The sequence below is a fragment of the Oncorhynchus clarkii genome, chromosome 2 (assembly GCF_045791955.1).
Source record: "Oncorhynchus clarkii lewisi isolate Uvic-CL-2024 chromosome 2, UVic_Ocla_1.0, whole genome shotgun sequence".
NCBI classification, from domain to species: Eukaryota; Metazoa; Chordata; class Actinopteri; order Salmoniformes; family Salmonidae; genus Oncorhynchus; species Oncorhynchus clarkii.
This window is the reverse complement of record NC_092148.1, coordinates 91148588-91166910: the sequence shown is the minus strand read 5'-3', so window position 1 is coordinate 91166910 and position 18323 is coordinate 91148588. Positions and strand designations below refer to the sequence as shown.

Below are 18323 nucleotides of genomic sequence, written 5' to 3'. Positions count from 1 at the left end.
GCCAGGGTAAAATCCCCCGGTACATACCAGCGTAGTATGATGATATCCTGGAAATATCTGCAAGGGAAACAGAGAGAGAGAGAGAGAAGTATGTTAGGATGGCATTACTCAGGGTATTTACATGAGCTGACTGTGGAGGCCAGCCAGAAGCCAGTAGCCAGCAGCACCTGTGCAGATACAGCCCCCTAGAGGTCATCTGTTCAGCACAGCCCAGAGGCTGTTAGACTGCACTGCCAAAGGCACTGGGGTCTTGGCCTGCTTGCACAGAACCTTTGCTGTTTCAGGTGATGTAACAGTCACTGTCATCTCAAGTAGTAACATTATACATTGATGGTACTGGACATTTCTTAAAGGCCAGCTTGATGGTAGCAGGCTGGTGACTCATGAATTGATTTGGAGAGATGGTGGTGAAAGTGGTAGAAAGGAAGAAAGAAAGAGGATTAATCCTGGATGGAACGCACCCAATCTTGACACAGGGAGGAGGATGTGCTTCTGTTTCTGATGACTTTACAATTGATTAGCCCTAATTGAATAAGCATTAAGCAGTCTAGGCTATTTTGTCCACACACAGTGTTTTGGATTCAGCACAGCGCTCCCTGTCTGCCTGTCTGCAGTCAGTCACCACCTAACCTTGTCCTCCAGTGGAGATCACGCCTACGTCCCAAATGACAACATATTTCCTACTTAGTGCACTACTTCTCACCAGAGCCCAATGGGCCCAAGTCAAATGTAGAGCACTAAAAAGGGGAATAGGGTGGCCTTTGGCACTCAGATGACATCCTCCTGCGGTCATTAAAGTCCGAGGCACGTTCAGACGGACAGCAGATGATGGCAGGACTTTGATAAGATCCTCTAGATACTAGAGGTCGACCGATTAATCGGAATGGCCGATTAATTACGGCCGATTTCAAGTTTTCATAACAATTGGAAATCTGTATTTTTGGACACCGATTGTTTTTTTTTAACACTTTTATTTCATCTTTATTTAACGAGGCAAGTCAGTTAAGAACACATTCTTATTTTCAATGACGGCCTAGGAACAGTGGGTTAACTGCCCCGTTCAGGGGCAGAACGACAGATTTTCACCTTGTCAGCTCGGGGGAACCATTCTTGCAACCTTACAATTAACTAGTCCAACGCAATAACGACCTGCCTCTCTCTCGTTGCACTCCACACTGCCTGTTACACGAATGCAGTAAGGCAAGGTAAGTTGCTAGCTAGTTAAACTTATCTTATAAAAAACAAACAATCAATCATAATCACTAGTTAACTACACATGGTTGATGATATTACTAGATATTATCTAGCGTGTCCTGTGTTGCATATAATCTGACAGCATACAAGTATCTAAGTATCTGACTGAGCGGTGGTAGGCAGAAGCAGGCGTGTAAACATTCATTCAGACAGCACTTTCGGGCGTTTTGCCAGCAGCTCTTCGTTGTGCGTCAAGCATTGCGCTGTTTATGACTTCAAGCCTATCAACTCCCGAGATGAGGCTGGTGTGACCAAAGTGAAATGGCTAGCTAGTTAGCGCGCGCTAATAGCATTTCAAACGTCACTCGCTCTGAGCCTTGGAGTGGTTGTTTCCCTTGCTCTGCATGGGTAACACTGCTTCGAGGGTGGTTATTGTCGATATGTTCCTGGTTCGAGCCCAGGGAGGAGCGAGGAGAGGAACGGAAGCTATACTGTTACACTGGCAATAGTAAAGTGCCTATAAGAACATCCAATAGTCAAAGGTTAATGAAATACAAATGGTATAGAGGGAAATAGTCCTATAATAACTACAACCTAAAACTTCTTACCTGGGAATATTGAAGAATCATGTTAAAAGGAACCACCAGCTTTCATATGTTCTCATGTTCTGAGCAAGGAACTTAAACGTTATCTTTCTTACATGGCACAAATTGCACTTTTACGTTCTTCTCCAACACTTTGTTTTTGCATTATTTAAACCAAATTGAACATGCTTCATTATTTACTTGAGGCTAAATTGATTTTATTGATGTATTATATTAAGTTAAAATAAGTGTTCATTCAGTATTGATGTAATTATCATTATTACAAATAAATCATTATTTTTTTAAATCGTCCGATTACTTGGTATCAGCTTTTTTGGTCCTCCGATAAACGGTATCGGCGTTGAAATCGGTCGATCGGTCGACCTCTACTAGATACCACATCAGAATTTCACTGGCTTCTTAGGGTGGGATACTGAAGGGCTGGCTACATTATTAGACAGATGAAAAGACAGACAGACAGAGACAGACAGACAGCACAGGAGGTTGGTGGCACCTTAATTGGGGAGGACAGGCTCGTGGTAATGGCTGGAGAGGAGAGGAATGAGTGGAATGGTATCAAATACATCAAACACATGGATGTGTTTGATGCCATTCCATTTGCTCCGTTCTGGCCATTATTATGAGCCGTCCTCCCATCAGCAGCCTCCACTGACCGACTGGCAGACAGAGGTCCTGCTATCAGTGAGGAGCCAGGAGCAGCTAAGCTCATCAGTTAATCATAATGCTCATTATTCCTGACTAAACCTGTCTCAGCAGAAAGCACAGCGGAGGAGATGATAGAGAGATGATCTGAGAAAACAGCAGTGAATGAATAAGTTATTCATGATGTAAGACTTCAGTTGTTTTTGAAAATGTTTCATGTTGAGCGCCAGGGCTTCAAATGACATGGACGTAGTCATGACCTAGGAAACTAAGCCAGAAACTGAGAGAAGTTAGCAATTATATGGTACAGTGATTGTATATCCCCCTCAATGATCAAAATAAATGGTTCTATCATGTAATATTGATGTGACTATGAAATGCCACTGTTTTGTTTGTATTAGAGAATGAATGGTCAATAAAGGTTTTCTTTAGACGTGTTCATATGAATATGACGGTGGCTAGTCAACAGAGGCATTGTCCCAAATGACACCCTATTCCCTACAAGGTGCACTACTTTTTGCTGGGGAGAAGAAAAAAAATCGATAGTCATATCAGGATATTATTTTTGACAATATATCATATCGTATCATTTTGACAATATCGTAATATTTATTTTTTCGCTGGATGGCACCATAATCCAGTATTTTTCCTTCCTTCCTTCCTTCCTTCCTTCCTTCCTTCCTTCCTTCCTTCCTTCCTTCCTTCCTTCCTTCCTTGCTTCCTTCCTTAAATCTTTATTTAACTAGGCAAGTCAGTTAAGAACAAATTCTTATCTAGAATGACAGCCTACCAAGGAACAGCTCGGATTCGATCCAGCAACCTTTCATAGCTTGTTCTCAATCTTATTTTTAAATAGGAAGCCTTATCGGCGTTCAGCAGTTTTATTTCCTTGTTTTGTCATGGCTCTATCTTTTCCCACTGTAGCAGACATATGGTTAGCTTGTACACTAACATCCCACACACTAGAGGCTTGCAGGCGCTGCAGCACGTCCTTCAGCAGACAGACTACCCTTGCTCCATCCAATGATTGCATTTTACAATTTACTGAACTGGTATTATTCAATAACTACTTTGTCTTTGAGTCAGACGTTTTCTTTCAAATTCAGAGGGGAAGCCATGGCCTCCCCCTTTTTCCCCAACTATGCAAACCTGTATGTGGGACAATTTGAGGAAGCACTCCTTTACAAAACAGAGACGTACTTTCTAAAATCCTCCTATGGAAGAGATACACAGATGATGTCTTTGTGCTCTGGGAAGGAAGTCAGCAGGAACTAAATGAATTCCAAACTTTACTAAACGAGAGCTCTGAATACATAAAATTCACCATGCAGACTGATGAGAGAAAAATAAACTACCTGGACTTATGGATCATCAAAGAGAATGATGCATTACACACAGACTTAAACACAAAGCCCACAGACTGCAATACCCTGCTACGTTGATAGTATGCATCCCCTTCCCCTCAAGAATGGTCTACTATATAGCCAGTTGTGCGGGTAAATTAATCTGTGGCCACCAGACAGATGTTGACAGCAAAGCTCAAATAAAAATGACAGAAATTCTAAATGCGAGGCTATAAGGGCAAAACTCTTGATGCTGCAATGATGAAAATATCTCAACAACCAAGAGAGGTTATTTTAGGTGGTTGTAGAATTTAATGGCTCTTTTCTGGATTTTGATCATTAGTGGGTATTGGCCTAATTCTGCTCTGCATGCACTATTTGGTGTTTTACGTTGTACACTGAGGATATTTTTGCAGAATTCTATATGCAGAGTCTCAATTTGGTGTTTGTCCCATTTGGTGAATTCTTGGTTGATGAGACCCCAGACCTCACAACCATAAAGGGCAATGGGTTCTATAACTGAATCAAATATTTTTAGCCAGATCCTAATTGGTCTGTCGAATTTTATGTTCCTTTTGATGGCATAGATCGTTCACAGCTTTGTGGAAGTTACCTGTGGAGCTGACGTTCAGGCTGAGGGATGTATAGTTGTGTGTGCTCTAGGGCAGGTATTCCCAAACCCCAGGGGTCCTCGCAATGCCGTCGGGGGTATACCAAATAAAAATGTGATTCACATTTATTTATTTTTTATTCACATTCTATTATTTTTATTTCTTCACATAACAGTACATTCATATTTTCCAACAGGGATATACATCTGGGTGAGGTTTTTCCTCCCCTGAGTAACCTGGTTTCACTGGCAATAATAAAATTAAACCATCTAGTGTTCAGCGAAATAACAACACAATGTCAAATTCAGTTAGCCTAGTTAAATAATTAACATCCAATCACATGAACCGTTATTCTCTCGCGGGGATTCCACTAACGTCCATATGTAGTCAAACGTAGCTGCTGCTCATGTTGGTATCTGTACTGATGGCGCAAAAGCCATGACAGGGAGACATAGTGGAGTGGTAACGCACGTGTAAGCAGTTGCTCCCAACGCGACCTGGGTACACTACAGCATCCACCGAGAGGCTCTTGCTGCCAAGGGAATGCCTGACAGCTTGAAAGATGTTTTGGACACTACAGTGAAAATGGTTAACTTTGTTAAAACAAGGCCCCTGAACTCTCGTTTATTTTCTGCAGTATGCATTGATATGGACAGTGACCATTAGAGGTCGACCGATTATAATTTTTCAATGCCGATACCGATACCGATTATTGGAGGACCAAAAAAAGACGATACCAATTAAATCGGCTGATTTTTTTGTTTTATTTGTAATAATGACAATTACAAAAATACTGAATGAACACTTATTTTAACTTAATATAATACATCAATAAAATCAATTTAGCCTCAAATAAATAATGAAACATGTTCAATTTGGTTTAAATAATGCAAAAACAAAGTGTTGGAGAAGAAAGTAAACGTGCAATTTGTGCCATGTAAGAAAGCTAATGTTTCAGTTCCTTGCTCAGAACATGAGAACATATGAAAGCTGGTGGTTCCTTTTAACATGAGTCTTCAATATTCCCAGGTAAGAAGTTTTAGGTTGTAGTGATTATAGGAATTATAGGACTATTTCTCTCTATACCATTTATATTTCCTTAACCTTTGACTATTGGATGTTCTTATAGGCACTTTAGTATTGCCAGTGTAACAGTATAGCTTCCGTCCCTCTCCTCACTCCTCCCTGGGCTCGAACCAGGAACACATCGACAACAGCCACCCTCGAAGCAGCGTTACCCATCGCTCCACAAAAGCCAAGGGGAACAACTACTCCAAGCACGAAAGTGCTGTTTGAATGAATGCTTACGAGCCTGCTGCTGCCTACCATCGCTCAGTCAGACTGCTCTATCAAGTCATAGACTTAGTTATAACATAATAACACACAGAAATACGAGCCTTGGGTCATGAATATGGTCGAATCCGGAAACTATCATCTCGAAAACAAGACGTTTATTCTTTCAGTGAAATACGGAACCGTTCCGTATTTTATCTAACGGGTGGCATCCATAAGTCTAAATATGCCTGTTATATTGCCTAACCTTCAATGTTATGTCATAATTAAGTAAAATTCTGGCAAATTAGGAGGCCCAAACTTTTGCATATACCCTGACTCTGCGTGCAATGAACGCAAGAGAAGTGACACAATTTCACCTGGTTAATATTGCCTGCTAACCTGGATTTCTTTTAGCTAAATATGCAGGTTTAAAAATATATACTTCTGTGTATTGATTTTAAGAAAGGCATTGATGTTTATGGTTAGGTACACATTGGAGCAACGATACACACCGCATCGATTATATGCAGCGCAGGACACGCTAGATAAACTAGTAATATCATCAACCATGTGTAGTTAACTAGTGATTATGATTGATTGATTTTTTTTATAAGATAAGTTTAACTCTAGCTAGCAACTTACCTTGGCTTACTGCATTCGCGTAACAGGCAGTCTCCTCGTGGAGTGCAATGTAATCAGGTGGTTAGAGCATTGGACTAGTTAACTGTAAGGTTGCAAGATTGATTTCCCGAGCTGACAAGGTAAAAATCTGTCGTTCTGCCCCTGAACAAGGCAGTTAACCCACCGTTCCTAGGCCGTCATTGAAAATAAGAATGTGTTCTTAACTGACTTGGCTAGTTAAATAAAGATTAAATAAAGGTGTAAAAAAAACAAATGTAAAAAAAAAAAAATCTGTGTCCAAAAATACCATTTTCCGATTGTTATGAAAACTTGAAATCGTCCCTAATTAATTGCCCATTCCGATTATTCGGTCGACCTCTAGTGACCATGTAACGCTTTCACAACATACAGAAGTGAGCTGGTTATCAAGGGGAAAAGTATTGGTCACGTTTTTTTAAATTGAGAGACGAGCTTAAAGTTTTCTTTACTGACATAATTTTCACTTGTCTGACCGCTTGCATGATGATGAGGTTCTCACACGACTGGCCTATCTGGGGGATGTTTTTTCTAGGCTGAATGATCTGAATTGAGGATTACAGGGACTCTCCTGAGGCTGGGATTAAGAAGTTAGAGCTCTTCTCTGTCTGCATTAACAAGGACAACACACAGGTCTTTCCATCGTTGTATGATTTTTTTCTGTGCAAATGAACTCAAGCTTACAGACAATGTCAAATGTGATATAGCGAAGCACTAGATTGAGTTGGGTGTGAAATTACGCAGATACTTTCCCGAAACGGATGACACAAACAACTGGATTGGTTATCCCTTTCATGCCCTGCCTCCAGTCCACTTACATGCCCTGCCTCCAGTCCACTTACATGCCCTGCCTCCAGTCCACTTACATGCCCTGCCTCCAGTCCACTTACATGCCCTGCCTCCAGTTCACTTACATGCCCTGCCTCCAGTCCAGTTACATGCCCTGCCTCCAGTCCACTTACATGCCCTGCCTCCAGTCCACTTACATGCCCTGCCTCCAGTCCACTTACATGCCCTGCCTCCAGTCCACTTACATGCCCTGCCTCCAGTCCACTTACATGCCCTGCCTCCAGTCCACTTACATGCCCTGCCTCCAGTCCACTTACATGCCCTGCCTCCAGTCCACTTACATGCCCTGCCTCCAGTCCACTTACATGCCCTGCCTCCAGTCCACTTACATGCGCTGCCTCCAGTCCACTTACATGCCCTGCCTCCAGTCCACTTACATGCCCTGCCTCCAGTCCACTTACATGCCCTGCCTCCAGTCCACTTACATGCCCTGCCTCCAGTCCACTTACATGCCCTGCCTCCAGTCCACTTACATGCCCTGCCTCCAGTCCACTTACATGCCCTGCCTCCAGTCCACTTACATGCCCTGCCTCCAGTCCACTTACATGCCCTGCCTCCAGTCCACTTACATGCTCTGCCTCCAGTCCACTTACCTGCTATGCCTCCAGTCCACTTACCGATATCTGAACAAGAGAGTCTAATCGAAATTGCAACAAGCAGTTCTGTGAAAATTGAATTTAATCAGAAGCCACTGCCATATTTCTGGATAGGGCTGCACTCAGTTTGCCTTGGAAAATCATGCTGTTAAGACACTGATGCCCTTTGCAACCACATACCTATGTGAGAGTGGATTCTCAGCCCTCACTAGCATGAAAACTAAATACAGGCACAGACTGTGTGTGGAAAATGATTTAAGACTGAGACTCTCTCCAATACAACCCAACATTGCAGAAGTATGTGCATCCTTTCAAGCACACCATTCTCATTAACCTGTGGTGAGTTATTCACAATTTTGAAGAACAAATAAGGTTTTATATGTAAGATGGTTAAATAAAGAGCAAAATGATTGATGATGATGAATATATTATTATTTGTGCCCTGGTCCTATAAGAGCTCTTTGTCACTTCCCACGAGCTGGGTTGTGCCAAAAACTCACACTCATTCTTATGTTTAATAAATGTATCATACAGTGTGTGTGTGTGGCAGGCTTACAATGATGGCAAAAAACAACATTTGAGAGTGTGCTGACCCTGGTACTAGAGAGGGTACAGCTGGAGGTTGAATGTTTGAAGGGGTACGGACAATAAAAGTTTGGGAACCACTGCTCTAGGGCAACGGTGTCTATATGGAATTTGTATTTGTGGTCCTGGGAACTGGACCTTTTCTCTCTCATCACCCTTCAAGCTGCCTGCAGGATGGTGTTAAAGTGAATGGTGTAGAGAGGAGGGAACGAACGGGTCAGACTCCAAAACACAGCACCCTAGTGTCAACTGTCATTACTGACTGACTACAACACTCCTCCTGATTCCCCTAGAGCAGACTGGATTGATGCACTGCAGCAGACCTGGCGTGTTTGATTGATCTGGGTGATTGTTCAGTGGTGATGTGTACTGGACTTACTGAGACAGCAGCTTGCTAAACAGATGACTGTATGTGTGGCTGTGTGTATGTGGATAGTCATATAGGACTTTACATGGCCTACGTCTGACTCAGCACAATGCTAGGGCTCTGTCACACCATTCATTTACTCACCTAGACAACACTGATCCTGCCAAGGAGAGGCACAGGGGAGGGGATGGTCACCAATCACAGTCTGACTCAAACTGTACAGTACTGCTGAATTCCCAATTCCCCTAGCCTGTACTATTCAAATTCAAAATGGTATTACTGACAAGAGAGCACTAATAGTAACACTCTGTAGGTCTCAACACAATCAGGCTACATTGCACAGTATATGAAACATCCCTAGCCAACACAAAAAACCTGACAGGACGATTGGCACCATCCCACTGTGCAAAAACTGGTTGAATCAGCGTTGTTTCCACGTCATTTCAACAAAAAACTTAAATGTGATGATTTTAATCAACGTGGAAAACTGAATGGATTTGCAAAAAGTCATCTACGTAAGGGAATTTAGTATTTCTTTTACCGAACTGTTAAATCCAATGACAGGGTGACTTTTTTGCTTGATTTCACATTAGTTGACAACTCAACCTAATGTAAATGAAAACAAGGTAAATCATTCTAGAGTGGTAATCATTTAACAGCTGCTCTAGCAGAGTAATCCTGTGTATGTCGGCTATCGGATAGGACTCAATTAATAGAAATAGAATGAATAGAATGGGAGTCTCCATTCAAGTCAATGATTCGTCCTCTCTATTCATAAAATGTCTATGCATTTAATTCTGTCCGATAGGTGAAATCCAGAAAGATATTTATTTTTTGAACTGGGCCCTGAAGATTAGCTGTATAAACTACAGTGATGTAAAAAATACACTCGCTCTCCTCCAGCCTCAGACTGTCAGACATGACTACAGTAAGAGATCTAGATCCTGTCAAGCAGAACATCACTTCAGCATTCTCTGAACAGAATGGTCACATAGAAATGTATAGCTTAGAACATACATGATTATCCGTCTGGTAGAATTGGCTATCATGTTAGTTTTATTCAATACATTTCTATCTACCAGTTGTAGAAATATTTCAGTCTCACTGAATAACACTAGTTGTTTGCATTCTATAAATTCACAGGAAATTAAAAAATAATACATTCAAGGAGAGAGATGACAGCAGCCACCTTGACGATCAGTTCAACCTCAGGTTATTTTTCTAGGAGAAAATAAAAAAATGCAATTGAGTCAGTGTTGCAATTTACATAATTTCTCTTGCTAATCACATAATCAAATTTGACTGGATTGGTTTAGGGTGTGTTTGCTATAACAAGCCATCTGCAATGCAGGTCCAATTGCAATACTGTATTTTCTAATGTAATTCTGTCATGGATTATGGTAGCTAGTTCTACTTCCCACAGAGATCATGGACCATTGGGCAAAAACTAGTTAAATCAACGTTGTTTCCACATCATTCCAATCCAATAATTTAAGGTGATGTTGAATCAATGTGTAAAACTGATTGAATTTGAATTCATCAACATAAGGCAATTTCTTCTTTTTTCACCCAACTTTGAATCAATGAATCCAATGGCATGGGGACATTTTCTGTTGAATTCACCCGTTAGTTAACAACTCAACCAAATCTGTGCCCAGTGAGTGTGTGCTGCTGTTCAACATAAATAACTTGGTGGCGGTATGCAACACATCCTAAAAGGAGTAAGAAAGCATTGTAACAAAAGGTGTAGGCTCAGAGGAATTGAGTTGGGTCATTTGGTCTTCACATCCCAGTAGGGACTTGATAAGAGCTGGGTGTGACAGTATGCTGTGGTCTCAGCGCTGAATTCCTGGGAGGCCAGAGCTTCCTCATTTGTCAAATTGTGTAAAAGTTCCAGACTTCGGTTAACCCATTGGTATCATCTAATTTTTAAAAGCTGTTTCGAGAGACCATCTCAAACAAAAGACCATATCACATCGAGAGAGAGAGGGGGAGACGTTCACTATCAAGCCTAAGGTGTGTTATAGACTTGTGAGAGCTGCACCATAAATCACTGAGGGTTAGAGACCATCTCCAACAAAAGACCATATCACATCGAGAGAGAGAGAGGGGGGAGACGTTCACTATTCAAGCCTAAGGTGTGTTGTAGACTTGTGAGATCTGCACCATAAATCACTGAGGGTTAGAGACCATCTCCAACAAAATACCATATCACATCGAGAGAGAGAGAGGGGGGAGACGTTCACTATTCAAGCCTAAGGTGTGTTGTAGACTTGTGAGATCTGCACCATAAATCACTGAGGGTTAGAGCCTATTTGAGTACTTCTATTTGCAATACACACCTAAAAGGGTTCTTCGGCTGACGCCGTAGGAGAACCATTTGAAGAACCCTTTTTGGTTCCAGGTAGAACCCGTTTTTCTAAGACTGCAGTTTAGTGAAAGTCATTCCCACAAGCACTTTCCATTGGACTAATACGTCTAAGACCATTCCCTGTAGTTCTTTAACTACAGACCACCGTTCTTCTTGAGAAGAACACTATTGACTGATGGTTCTATATTCTTAGTAAAGACTAACTGACAGAGTATAAAACCTTTTTGCTTCCAGATCTTGCCTTGCTTGTATTATAATGCTTTACACTTGACAGCCTTGTTGTCTCAATACACACATTCACGTTTACATAAGTGTTTGGAATAAATCACTGTTGATGGGCTTTCCAGGCATTTCTTTCCCCCCAGAAGACACAATTCAACTCCCCTTCCACTCGTCATTGAATCGCTGCTGGCTGATTTACACAGCAGATCTCTAAACCTATGTTAAAACAACAAGATTTGACAAGGTATTCGATAGTCTTTGCTCAGAGTGCCCTGCCAAGGTCAATATTGAAGAAGGGATCCATAATGAATTGTGTCTGTCACTGATCTGTGTTCTGCCTGATACGTGCTGTTTAAAAAGCCTTCTGGAAAGTCAGGTAGAGTACAGTAGGTATCCCGAGTGGTGCAGCGCTCTGAGGCACTGCATCTCAAGAGCGAGAGGCCCTGGTTCGATTCCAGGCTGTACCACAAGCGGCCGTAATTGGGAGTCCCATAGGGCGGTGCACAATTGGCCCAGTGTGGTCCCAAGTTAGGGTTTGGCCGGGGTAGGCCGTCATTGGGAGTCCCATAGGGCGGTGCACAATTGGCCCAGTGTGGTCCCGGGGTAGGCCGTCATTGGGAGTCCCATAGGGCGGTGCACAATTGGCCCAGTGTGGTCCCAAGTTAGGGTTTGGCCGGGGTAGGCCGTCATTGTGAATAAGAATTTCTTCTTAACTGACTTGTTAAATAAAGGTTCAATAATAAATGAAAAAGGTGTTCATGTTCATGTTCAGCAAGCTCAGTAGGCCTCTTTTCCCCACTGAGGGCCTATCATCACAATACAGAGAAATTACAAACAGATGGCAAATATGGAAAAAGTGTCAATGTGGGTTTTTACACAATAACATGAAAGTCAGGTTAATGCAAATTCCATCGATGAATCCACATAGATAAGTTGAGCATTTGAAGACCTGAGGTTCCCTGAGGCAAACTGAGATTGCAAGGTTAGCCTGTTCCTTCATATACATATTATCAATCTGGATCTGTGTAATGTAAATACATACTAGAGGTCGACCGATTAATCGGAATGGCCGATTAATTAGGGCCGATTTCAAGTTCTCATAACAATCGGAAGTCGGTATTTTTGGGCGCCAATTTGACGATTAAAATATATATATTTTATACCTTTATTTAACTAGGCAAGTCAGTTAACCTGTTGTAACTATGGGGGCGCTATTTCATTATTGGATAAAAAAACGTTCCCGTTTTAAGCACAATATTTTGTCACGAAAAGATGCTCGACTATGCATATAATTGACAGCTTTGGAAAGAAAACACTCTGACGTTTCAAAATCTGCAAAGATATTGTCTGTGAGTGCCCCAGAACTGATGCTACAGGTGAAACCAAGATGAAACTTCAAACAGGAAATGAGCAAAATTTCTGAGGCGCTGTTTTCCATTGTCTCCTTATATGGCTGTGAATGCGACAGGAATGAGCTTAGACTTTCGCCGTATCCCCAAGGTGTCGGCAGCATTGTGACGTATTTGTAGGCATATCATTGGAAGATTGACCATAAGAGACTACATTTACCAGGTGTCCGCCTGGTGTCCTGCGTCGAAATTGGTGCGCAAACGCCAGGTGCAACTATTTTTCTATTTGATAGAGAGAAGTAACCAGGCTTCCACGAACGATATCATCGAAGAGATATGTGAAAAACACCTTGAGGGTTGATTCTAAACAACGTTTGCCATGTTTCAGTCGATATTATGGAGTTAATTTGGAAAAAAGTTTGGCGTTTTGATGACTGAATTTTCGTTTTTTTTTTGGTAGCCAAACGTGATGTACAAAACGGAGCGATTTCTAATACACAGAAATGTTCAGAAAAACTGAAAATTTGCTATCTAACTGAGAGTCTCCTCATTGAAAACATCTGAAGTTCTTCAAAGGTAAATTATTTTATTTGAATGCTTTTCTTGTTTTTGTGAAAATGTTGCACGCTGAATGCTACGCTGAATGCTACGCTGAATGCTACGCTGAATGCTACGCTGAATGCTACGCTAGGTATCAATACTCTTACACAAATGCTTGTTTTGCTATGGTTGAAAAGCATATTTTGAAAATCTGAGATGACAGTGTTGTTAACAAAAGGCTAAGCTTGAGAGCTAGTGGCTGTTGTCGATGTGTTCCTGGTTCGAGCCCAGGGAGGAGCGAGGAGAGGGACGGAAGCTATACTGTTACACTGGCAATGCTAAAGTGCCTATAAGAACATCCAATAGTCAAAGGTTAAGGAAATACAAATGGTATAGAGAGAAATAGTCCTATAATTCCTAGAATAACTATAACCTAAAACTTCTTACCTGGGAATATTGAAGACTCATGTTAAAAGGAACCACCAGCTTTCATATGTTCTCATGTTCTGAGCAAGGAACTAAAACGTTAGCTTTCGTATATAGCACATATTGCACTTTTACTTTCTTGATTTAAACCAAATTGAACATGCTTCATTATTTACTTGAGGCTAAATTGATTTTATTGATGTATTATATTAAGTTATAATAAGTGTTCATTCAGTAATGTTGTAATTGTCATTATTACAAATACATTTTTCTTTTAAATCGGCCAATTAATCTGTATCGGCTTTTTTGGTCCTCCAATAATCGGTATCGGCGTTGAAAAATCATAATCGGTGGACCTGTAAAACATACAATGGCAGTGAACATCTGATCATCTCAAATCTAACTGAACGGAAGGCTTGTCTATGCCTGAGATTGGAATTTGTTCAAAACATTGTGACGCGATACATAACAGCTGGATCGCCCTCTGGAGGGGCTGTGTCGACATCAAAAGGAACATTTTCTACACAACAAAATCTCGGCTTACATTTGTCGACAATCTCTGCCTTCATTTGACTACAGTTGATTTGACTACAGTTGATTTGACTATTGTTGTCAGGACATGGAAGTGAAAGAAACCCAGGTCTTTGACTGTGTGGTTTCATTCACATCGTTTTGCCTACTCTACCAAGACCACATCTATAGGGTTAGTTAGTGTATGGCACATATTGCACTGTGTGTACCCGTATCATCATGGGCAGAAGCATAGACATCTATTCTCATACCCACATTATAACTGCTGATATTTCTGGTTATTACAAGCCATTAGATGTGACGAGATGACTCATATCAGAAGACGAACCCTGAAGCAGCACATTCTCTGAGGTATACATCGGTGTCCTGGAATTTATCAGGTAACATTGACAAACAAGCTAGGCTATGGGTTCTTCTGAGGGTTGAACACTCAGTACAACATTCTGTACGGTTCTCCTGCTCTCTATACCCCTGTATGATTCCTCTACAAAAAAATGCCTGATGTCACTAGTAACATGATGTTCATGCTACAAACAACTTTTACCTGTCTGTGAAGTTTCACATGCAACTGCATGCACGGCCATGACATGAGAAAATTCCTGCCCTTATCTCAGGCACACTGACTCACTCTTCTTGAGACAGACACACGTTCAGTTCTCAGCCAAACAAGCCTACCACTGCTTCTCAAAAACGGTCAGTTGTATTATGGATATAAATATAGCACACGTACCTCCATTTCCGCAGCCCAGGATATTCCAGAACTGCATATTTGTAGGCTATTTACATGTAAGAGTATTTCCAACTGGTGCAAATCACTTCTGTCAGTGCTACTGAGCTGATAACCTGACACCCTCTTACCAACACACCTGGCCCTCCTCCTCCTGGCTTCCAAACTCCTCCCTTCACACACTAGCTTTAACTTGTTACACCAGCATGCACGGCGGCAACAATGATACTGATCGTGGAAACAAACACATAGATGATTCAGGCATGCAGATAAAACCATGCTGCTTGCCTGCAATCATACGCAGAGTCAACAAATCAATGCAACTCATTGTAAAAAAAAAAACAATAATCATTACAGTTTGTGAGCAGTCTCTCCTGTTTGCACTGTAGCAGTAACTGAAGAAAGCTCAATATCTGTGAACCTCTTAACACAATTACGGTTATTATACATGTTTTGTTACATCGTAATATAGTTGTTGCCTTGTAATTGCCTATGGAGTTTAGCAGTTTTTTGTTATTAGACAAGTGGAATAAGGAACAGTCTATGTTCGACTTGTGTAATTCCATCAGCGTGTCAAATACAGAGGATACTGGGGTCTCCTCTAATCTTCCCCTGCAAGTAACGTTATACCTTACTCAGGTCCTTTAAACAACAGCATGCAGAATGGCTGGGGCTGAGCCGGCTACAGAACTATATCATGCAATGACATACAATGTAGCGAGCTCTCCAAACAACCATGAGAGTTGTTACAATTTGTAACATCGTAACAATGTTGTAATCACTTTTTTTTGTTTTAAACTAGCATTGTATCATTTCCCTAATGTTGCCACTCGAAATGTAGCCACTCGCTGCACACTATTTGAATAGGACATGCTGTGTTCCCTGAACCTTGCACCTAGGCGTGAGAGATTCGGACACTGCACCACTGTTTACAGAAACATGCATATTAATCTGCATAAAGGCTATATTCCCCTTTTCGCCATCAAATGAAACCGTGTTTTCTTCACCAAAAACGCAAATTAAAGTAGGCTAACTGAATGCTCCGACTCTCACTGCAACCCATTGTCAATGACCGGGGTCTTACTATGCTAACTGGCTAATGTTAAAGTTATTTAATATCCTCCACATCATTCAAAACTGTACAAGGCCACGTTATACTCACGTATATCTTTACTATTGAAGATCCAACTCAACTATTTCCGTTAACCGGTCTCCTATCCTGCAAATATGTGTTCCAATCCCGTAATAACCGTCGGGCTGTGTGTGGTTCCCTCTCCGTTTGTTTCTCCGCAACACCGCGCTCTAGCGCCCTACTCTCGGTAACCACTGACACAGCAGCACTGCATCCTGATACTTCCAATATGGCTGACGTGTAGTGACCATGTATTGACCGTGTAGTGACCATACCCAGTAGAAACGGCCGGAGAGTTCAGTGGACTCACTGACCATCTCAGCTGGCAAAAAAAAATAATCAGAACTTGTTCTACTTGTAAATAGCTTTTCACATGACAATTACATCAATGAGAATGACAGTACTTCACAAAAACGTATATTCTTATACTAAAGTGACTAATACAAATGATATTGATATTGATATTACAAATAGCTAAATACATTAGAAATAATATTATTTTGCAATGCAAAAAAAAGCATTGACAACTGAGTTCTCTGTGGTTAAATAGACTCACATTTACATGTCATTCACACCCACCCACAGACACAGCAAGAGAACTCTGTGTTTCCATTGTCTAACAGACACATCCCAAAACATTCCTTTCATTAGCTCTCTGCATAATACTACAACACACAGCAAGCCAGGCCCATAGCAGAGACCCAGTCGGCATACTAAACGACACTCTATTCCCTAAATAGTGCAGTAACTTTGCACATAGCCTTACGGGCCCTGGTCAAAAGTAGTGCACTTTATAGGGAATAGGGTCCCATTTGGGATGTCCCCAGGGTGCATAATTGTTATATGTATATGAAAGAAAGGTTGACTTGCATGAATCAGCATAGGAATAAATACTAAATAACTGTACAATATTTTTTTTATTGTATGTGACAGCTAAGACATGGGTGAGGCAGAAATATGAATCTGAAAGAAGACATTTAGTGTATCCAGAATATTTTTTTGTGAAAAAAAATCAAAACATTGTGAAACAGTCAGAGAAATGCTATTACATCATCATCATCCAGTATATACAGGCAGACCCCAACATAAAGAGAACAGAGGATGACAGGGTTCTTCATGATCATGTCATTCCCTGAGCCTCAATGTCCACTGTATACATCCCTAATGGCACCCTATTCTCTATAGGGCCCTGGTCAAAAGTAGTGTACTATATAGGGAATAGCAGGGTCCTCACATTTTCGAACAAGGTGGTGCTGCTGAGTACGGTGGGATGGGGGGGGGGGACAGACCACAAGGTGGAGCAGCATGGTGGGGTTGGGGGGCAGATCACAAGGTGGAGCAGCATGGTGGGGTTGGACAGACAACAAGGTGGACCAGCATGGTGGGGTTGGACAGACAACAAGGTGGAGCTGCTGAGTACTGTGGGATGGGGGGGGGGGGGGAGCAGCCCACAAGGTGGAGCAGCATGGTGGGGTTGGGGGGCAGACCACAAGGTGGAGCAGCATGGTGGGGTTGGGGGACAGACCACAAGGTGGAGCAGCATGGTGGGGTTGGGGGACAGACCACAAGGTGGAGCAGCGTGGTGGGGTTGGACAGACAACAAGGTGGAGCAGCATGGTGGGGTTGGACAGACAACAAGGTGGAGCAGCGTGGTGGGGTTGGACAGACAACAAGGTGGAGCAGCGTGGTGGGGTTGGACAGACAACAAGGTGGAGCAGCGTGGTGGGGTTGGACAGACAACAAGGTGGAGCAGCGTGGTGGGGTTGGACAGACAACAAGGTGGAGCAGCATGGTGGGGTTGGACAGACAACAAGGTGGAGCAGCGTGGGGCCATTTTGGACACAGACATGGAAGGATGTGAAAAACAAAATGGCCAACCTTGAGTCCTTAATCCAGGAAAAGCACATTTTAGAACAAAGCTATGAGCAAAAACATTTAGAAGCTCACCGTCTCTGAGGTGTTCAGGGAAAATAAGAACAATTTAAGTCTATAGCAGGGACATTCAACTCTGACCCCCTCCGGAGCCTGCTGCTTTTCTGTTCTACCTGTTAATTCATTGCAAACACCTGGAGTCCCAGGTCTAAATCAGTCCCTGATTAGAGGGGAATCACCCACCTGGAGTCCCAGGTCTAAATCAGTCCTTGACTAGAGGGGAATCACCCACCTGGAGTCCCAGGTCTAAATCAGTCCCTGATTAGAGGGGAATCACCCACCTGGAGTCCCAGGTCTAAATCAGTCCCTGATTAGAGGGGAATCACCCACCTGGAGTCCCAGGTCTAAATCAGTCCCTGATTAGAGGGG

General features: G+C 42.1%; 1 protein-coding gene across 1 annotated transcript in view; it reads right to left on the bottom strand.

Annotated features, from left to right (window-relative positions):
- LOC139378532 (focal adhesion kinase 1-like) overlaps window positions 1-14979 on the bottom strand; it is a 128030-nt gene extending 113051 nt beyond the window's left edge. Inside the window, exons 1-2 of the mRNA XM_071120794.1 lie at window positions 14894-14979; window positions 28-57 (exon numbers count right to left, since the gene is read on the bottom strand). Of these exons, the coding sequence (XP_070976895.1) occupies window positions 28-57; window positions 14894-14930 (67 nt within the window). The 5' untranslated portion in view covers window positions 14931-14979. The remainder of the gene's footprint in view (window positions 1-27; window positions 58-14893) is intronic.
- Between the last annotated feature and the right edge of the window lie 3344 nt (window positions 14980-18323).